The 6,354-nt window shown below is 65.2% G+C and overlaps 1 protein-coding gene across 1 annotated transcript in view; it reads left to right on the top strand.

Annotated features, from left to right (window-relative positions):
- The window catches only part of VSTM2B (V-set and transmembrane domain containing 2B), a 13,472-nt gene that overhangs the window by 2,039 nt on the left and 5,079 nt on the right, over positions 1-6,354 (top strand). The window contains exons 2-4 of the mRNA XM_014449540.2: positions 109-293; positions 1,078-1,107; positions 2,358-2,820. Of these exons, the coding sequence (XP_014305026.2) occupies positions 109-293; positions 1,078-1,107; positions 2,358-2,820 (678 nt within the window). The remainder of the gene's footprint in view (positions 1-108; positions 294-1,077; positions 1,108-2,357; positions 2,821-6,354) is intronic.

Consider the following 6,354-nt stretch of genomic DNA (forward strand, 5'->3'; position numbering starts at 1 on the left):
ACTGCTCGGGCGAACTTTGCTGGTGCCCGGACCGCGTGTGGAGCCGCGGGTGGGAAGCAGAGGCCCCCGCCCCGCACTGGGTCACGCCCGTCTCTTCCCCGCCCCCAGCGACGTTCACCGAAGTCCCCAAAGATGTGACCGTGCGGGAGGGAGACGACATCGAGATGCCCTGCGCGTTCCGGGCCAGCGGCGCCCCCGCGTTCTCGCTGGAGATCCAGTGGTGGCACCTGCGGGCGCCGCCCCGCGAGCTGCTGCACGAGCTGGCGCTGAGCGCGCCCGGCGCCCGGAGCAAGGTAACCAGCTGCCCGGCCCGCGGCAACCCATCCCCACCCTCCCATCCCCACGGCAGCCTCAACAGGTACCCCCAAATCCTGGTCACTCGTCCCTTCTCCTGAGACCTCCCGAAGGCCACACTCAGCCTCTAAAAAGCCCCCCCATCCAGTCTGCCTGCGGGCCCAGGTCTGGCGGGTGCTGCTGGTGAAGGAAGACATGTGGTCCTCCCAGCTCGCCTTGCCCTCAGACACTCTGCGGCCCCGGAGGCACTGGGCCAAACAGCTCAGCTCCCCTGGGCCTGGGTTCCAGCGGCCAGCAGAGCACCGTGTCCAGGGAAACCCCCCGGGCCACCTCCAACCCTCATAGGATCATGTATACCCAGCACACGCAGGAGTGCGCCCCACGCTCACACACACAGACACGCACACAGACACACACACCTCCCCTCTACCCAGAGTCCCACCCGGTCACTGCTCGTGCCTCCCTCTGGGTCCTCTCCAGATACCCGGCCCTTCCATCCAGTTTTAGGCAAAGTTTAGAAAAACACGGACTGACGGGGAGCTCCCTGGAGTGGAGACGCACCTCCCTTCTCACCTGGTGGCATCCCAGCCTCCCCTCTGGCTGGCAGGTGTGCTGGGCGGCCCTGGCTGCAGCCCCGCGTCCTTCCGGGAGCCCCGCTGGGAATCCCACCGCCTCCTGCGCTCAGCCCACCTGCGGAGGGTCCCCTGGCCGGAGGCACATCTGAGACCCCCAACCTGGAGGCCAGGAGCCTAATGTCTCCCTCTCTTGCTCTTTGCATTTTAGGTAACAAATAAGGATGCGACTAAAATCAGCGTAAGTGTGGAGCCCAGCGCGGGCCGCGGGGGACCCCTTCTGGCCGCCTCGTGCCCCGCACCTTCCTCCCCGTTAGAAAGGCTTAGCGGCGCGCGAGGTGGGGACTTCCTTGCAACCCCGCATCGAGTCCGGGCGCCATCTGTCGCCAGGAGCGGGATCGGTTTCTCTTTTGTATACAGAGGGTCCCAGGCTCGCGTGTCCTTCCTCCTCTGTACGCTCACCTGTAAACCTCTCCTTCATCCATGGCGCGAGCTCAGGCCCTGCGCGGAGGCCTGCGTCTCCTCTGCTGGCATTTCTCCCAGCAACTGGGGGGGCCGGGGGTGGGGGGAACGGCTGCTCCAAACCCTGGCCGAACCCTGGCTCTGCCTGGTGGGCCCCACCCCCGCCCCACACGAAACCCTCTCCCCCGCCTGGGTCCCAGCGCAAGGTGTTGGGAATGGGGGTGGGGGGGCCATCTTGCCAGGCTTGCAGGAGCCGGGGTCCTGGGGTGTGTGACTCAGGCAGGAGATGCGGCCAAGCTTTCCCAGCGGGAATGTGCAAGTCTCAGGCCTGGAGACTAGCAGGGCCTCCTCCCGCTCTGGGTTCAGAGGTGAGGGCTCCCTGGGTGCACGGTGAGGATTGCAAACCCAGTGCTTCCCCAGGTCCCCTCCAGGCCGCAGCCCGGCCTGCCTGCTTGGGAGGGTGGAGGGTGAGCTCTGTAGGGCCAGGGGATGCGGCAGGTATACATGTGTCCTCCGAGGGCAGGGGATACCGCTCAGGCTCCAGATTCCAGATAAAGAAATGGTACTGGCACCCTAGCCGGTTTGGCTCAGTGGATAGAGCATTGTCCTGCCGACTGAAGGGTCCCGGGCTTGATTCCGGTCAGGGCACAGGCCGGGGTTGCAGGCTCAGTCCCCAGTGGGGGCGTGCAGGAGGCAGCTGATTCGTGATTCTCTCATCACTGATGTTTCTGTCTCTCCCTCTCGTTTCCTCCTGAAATCAATAAAAAATATTTTTTTAAATAATAAAGAATAAAGAAGTGTTAGTGTGAGATGTGGAGGCGGAGGAAGGCGGGGCCTCAGAGCCCACACTGCCTAGTGCCCAGCCCGGGTTCCGTGACGATGACGGGGAACCGGACACAATGCCATGGGCAGGGTCACCGGGCACAGTCAGAGTTGGGAGCCCCATGTGGATGGGGGAGGGGGGGAGGGAGGGTTGGGGGGTGAAGCGCCAACGCCCCTCCCTGCCCTGACCCAGCCCCTCTCCTGCAGACCGTGCGTGTCCAGGGCAATGACATCTCGCACCGGCTGCGGCTGTCGGCCGTGCGGCGGCAGGACGAGGGCGTGTACGAGTGCCGCGTGGCGGACTACGGCGCCGAGGACACGCAGGAGCACGCGGCCCGGGCCCTGCTGCGCGTGCTGTCCCGCTTCGCGCCGCCCCGCATGCAGGCCGCGGAGGCCGTGTCCCACATCCAGAGCGGCGGGCCCCGGCGCCACGCCTCCAGCGCCAACCACGTGGGCATCGCCGGCACCGCAGGCCGCCCCACAGCCCAGCCGGGCCGAAGTCACAAGAGCCCGCCTCCTCCGGGAAGCCCTCCTGCGTCCCCCGGTCCCGGAGTCCCCGAGGCCGCCACTTCCGCGACCCACGCAGCCACCACCAGTGTCGCCGCTGCAACCGCTGCTTCATCAGCTTCGCCACCCGGCCAGGTGGTTCTGCGCCAGAGGCATGGCTCCGGTAAGTGTGCGCCCCGGGGAGGTGTGCGCCCCGGTAAAGTGTGTGCAGAGAGGGGACGGGGCGCTGGCAGAGCCCCGGGATGATGCCTGGTGGGTGTGGAGCTGAGCCCAGGCTGCCATCCTGGACTGGAAAAAGGTCCCGGGATTGGGGGGGTGTGCGTGCGGGGGATCCCCCACATCCCCTTCAGTTCGGGTCATTTGCTCATGCATCCTCATGATTTGGTAACTTGTGGGCCCCGTGACGCGTTGGGCACCCCCCCCCCCCCAGCTCTCTTGCTGTCTCCTGCCTTACTGTTGGCCAGACCCCTTTCTGCGTCCCTCTGCCCAACGCGCCAGACACATCTTCTGCACGGGAAGTTTATGTGCAAAAACTCATCGGTTCACATCTCATTTGTCAAGAGAGTGATATTTGTGTCAAGAGATTGTGATATCCAACACGGGCTGGATTCGCGCAGCAGCGCCAGCTCAGGGGACCGCCCCTTCTTAGTCGCGTCGGTAAATCTGGCTCCTCATTCATCTGAATGCTGACCCATTTCTCCTGAGCACTTTATTGCTGGAGCCATTTAGGGGGGAGGGGCAGGGGATAAAGAGAAATTAAACAAAGCAGAGGCCCTTCCAGACAAGCCCTTTAACAGGGAAGCGCAGAGGGGGGCCGGGTCGGCCGCAGAAGAATACAGGGAGCGGCGGGTATGTTGGCTGGAGGGTCCCCTCTGCAGGGGACCGTATCTGCGGTGTGTCGGCGTGTGACCCCCTCACTAGCCTGGGGGCTGCGCTGCAGGAGAGGCGCCTGGCCCCGGAGAGCCAGCTCCATGTGGCGCACACTGCCTGGTGCCCACGCGGAGGGCTGGCTCTCCGTATTGCAATGACCAACGCGAGAAAGACAGCCGAGGCCATGGGGGTGCCGGCCTGGAGAGGCTGTGGCTGCTGGGAGCGTCCTGGGGTGTCGCCATGGCAACTGTACACCCCGAGCAGAGGGGGCTCTGGACGAGGTAAAGGCGCTCACTCTGACCCGAGCCCTCGGTGGTGACAGAGCTGGTGGCAATGGCATGGCAGGGCCAGGCGCAGTGCCCTGGGCTTCCCACCTCCCCAGACCCACAAGCACCCGGAAACGACCACCTTACAGCAACCGTCCGCTCTTCCCTCTGCTCCGATGTGACCGGAGGACCGCCGTGAAAGAGAAATAAATCTGGCGGATGTCGCCCAGAGGAGAGAGGGCGAGGCTCTCTGAGCCTCTGAACGAGGAAAGGGTTTCATAAAGGACACGGCTGGGCCTCACCGCTGGCAGGAGATGCCGGCTCCTCCCCACGGCGGCCAGCGTGGGTGGTTATCGGGCGCGTGCCAACCTCTCACCAGCCGGTCACATGGCTGCCATGAGCGCAACCAGCAACGGTGGCCACGGACCCAGCTCGGGAGCGTCAGGGCACCCGGGGAGCACCGGGGCAGAGCCGTCTGTGTCAGGGGGTCCCAAGCAGGGATGGCCCCTGTCCAGTGAGGCAATCCGGGGAGGCTTCCTGTAGGTGGTGTGTGAGTTCGAGGGCTTGGCCTCTCTGCTTAGGTCTGTCCTGGGAAAGCTTCTGAGAGACTCGCCTCCCCTCCCCACCCCACCTTGTACCCTGTGGGATGAGAAAGTCAACCGCATGGAGTGAGTGGCCTTTGTCCACCACGGAGTGGCCAGGCGGCTCGAGCGCAGCTATTCTCTCGGCCGTAGGGAGACCCCAGCTTAGGGACAAAGCAGTGGCACCGTGGACCGTGATGGGAATGATTCAGAACTTGCCTTTGCCACGTGCATGTCTCGCGGCTTCCCTCCTCCGCGGCTCAGCCTGATCCTCCTGCCTCACGTCCCCGAACGCTTCCCTCCGGAGCCGGGCTGCACGCAGAGTCTGGAGGCCAGGACCCTCCGCCCCTCCACGCCCCACTGAGCCCGCCTCCCACCCAGCAGGAGCCGAATCTCCCAGGAAGGGGGTCTCAGGGAGAGAGGTCCCGGGGGGCGGTGTGGCACAGACTGCCTGGGCCCAGGATCCCACGCAGCCACGTCTGCCTGCAGTCCCCGGGCCTCAGGAGGTGGGAGGGTGGCACCAGGGAACACAGCCGGTCCCCACCTGCCCCTGCCCCCCCTCCACCTTCAGACGGCCCCACCGTCGCTCCCTGGCGAGGGCAGGAGCAAGGGCCCCCTCTGCTGGACACGGGGGAGGCGGCCAGGCCATGGGGCATGATTACCCGTGCTGAAGTTAGTGGAGATGCATATTTTTTCAAGCATTTCACAAATTACATCTCCAGGTGGGCAGATGAGTCACTCATTGCATTAAAGTAACGGAAATGTGCGAGGCAGTAATAACACGGGGGCCCTGCCTCCCCGGCCTCGGGCCTCGGGCATCATTCCCGCCTTTGCGTGGCCAGACCCGGCTCTGCCGAGCGCCGGACAGGGAGGCTGAGGCCGGGACCCGCACACTGAGCAGCCTCCGTGGAGCCCACTGCTGGCCTAACCAGGAGAGCCCTGGGGTACATCCGCCTTGAGGGACACAAAAGCCATGGGGGGTGGGGTGAGGAGCTGGATGTAAACAGGGCTGGTCTTCAGCCCCCGGGGCAGCTGCCTGGGGCTGCGGTGGGCAGGCCAGCAGGCCGGACCGCACAGGACGGACCGAACCCCGCACGTGCTTCCTCTGTAAGATCTCTATTCCCTCCGAAGCCCAATGGCGTTTGCTCCCAGCCTCGGCCCGCGTTACCAGCACACATGAATTTTACGGCAGAAACTAATTCTCTCCGATTCTGTTGGCTCCATTATTCCTCGCCAGCTCCCCTGAATAAATATCCACGAAGAGGCTTTAATTAAAACGCCGGCAAGGGAAGCAGCCGCTTCGCAAGGTGACATTTTCCCACTCGGCTGCGGCTGGGCCACCTGGCCCGCCCGGTGCAGGGTCTGGTGGGCAGAGAACCGGGGGTTGGGGGTTGGAGGGGAGGCGCCGATGGCCAGCAGGGAGGTCAGGGCGAGGAGCGCCGGCCCCCACATCACACAGCGACGTAGGGACAGAGGAGGGACGAAAGCCCGGCCTCCCGATCCTGCACCAGAAGTGGCTCTGTGATGGCAAACGCGGGCGGCCCTGGAGCCTGGCTGGACGGGGCACAGGGGCCGGGCCGGGCTGGCAGCCACCCTGGGCCCAGGGTGGGGTCGGGGAGCAGCTAGCGGGGATCTCGTCTGAGAATACCCGCAGCTGCTGGTCGTGTGGCCCCGTGGGAACGCGGGCCCAGGTGCTGCGTCTGGGCCTCTCCCTGTTTTGGGAGCCCCTGCGCCCGAGTCTGTTCCACAGGCACCTGGCCGGCCGGCCACTCATCCGGCACCACATCCCCCCTCGTCCGTCCCAGGGCTGGGTGCCAGCCAGGGCGGCAAAGGAGGCCCCTGTCTTTTTAATCAACAATGACTTGGACTCCAGCCCGCCAACCTAGCACCCCGCTGGAGCCAGCACCCCGAGTCTGACCTCAGCCGATCCTGAAGCCGTCGGTCCAGAGGCCCGGAGGCCCAGGCCGGGATGCTCCGTGG

Source organism: Myotis lucifugus, unplaced genomic scaffold (genome assembly GCF_000147115.1).
Source record: "Myotis lucifugus unplaced genomic scaffold, Myoluc2.0 scaffold_1242, whole genome shotgun sequence".
Taxonomy (NCBI): domain Eukaryota; kingdom Metazoa; phylum Chordata; class Mammalia; order Chiroptera; family Vespertilionidae; genus Myotis; species Myotis lucifugus.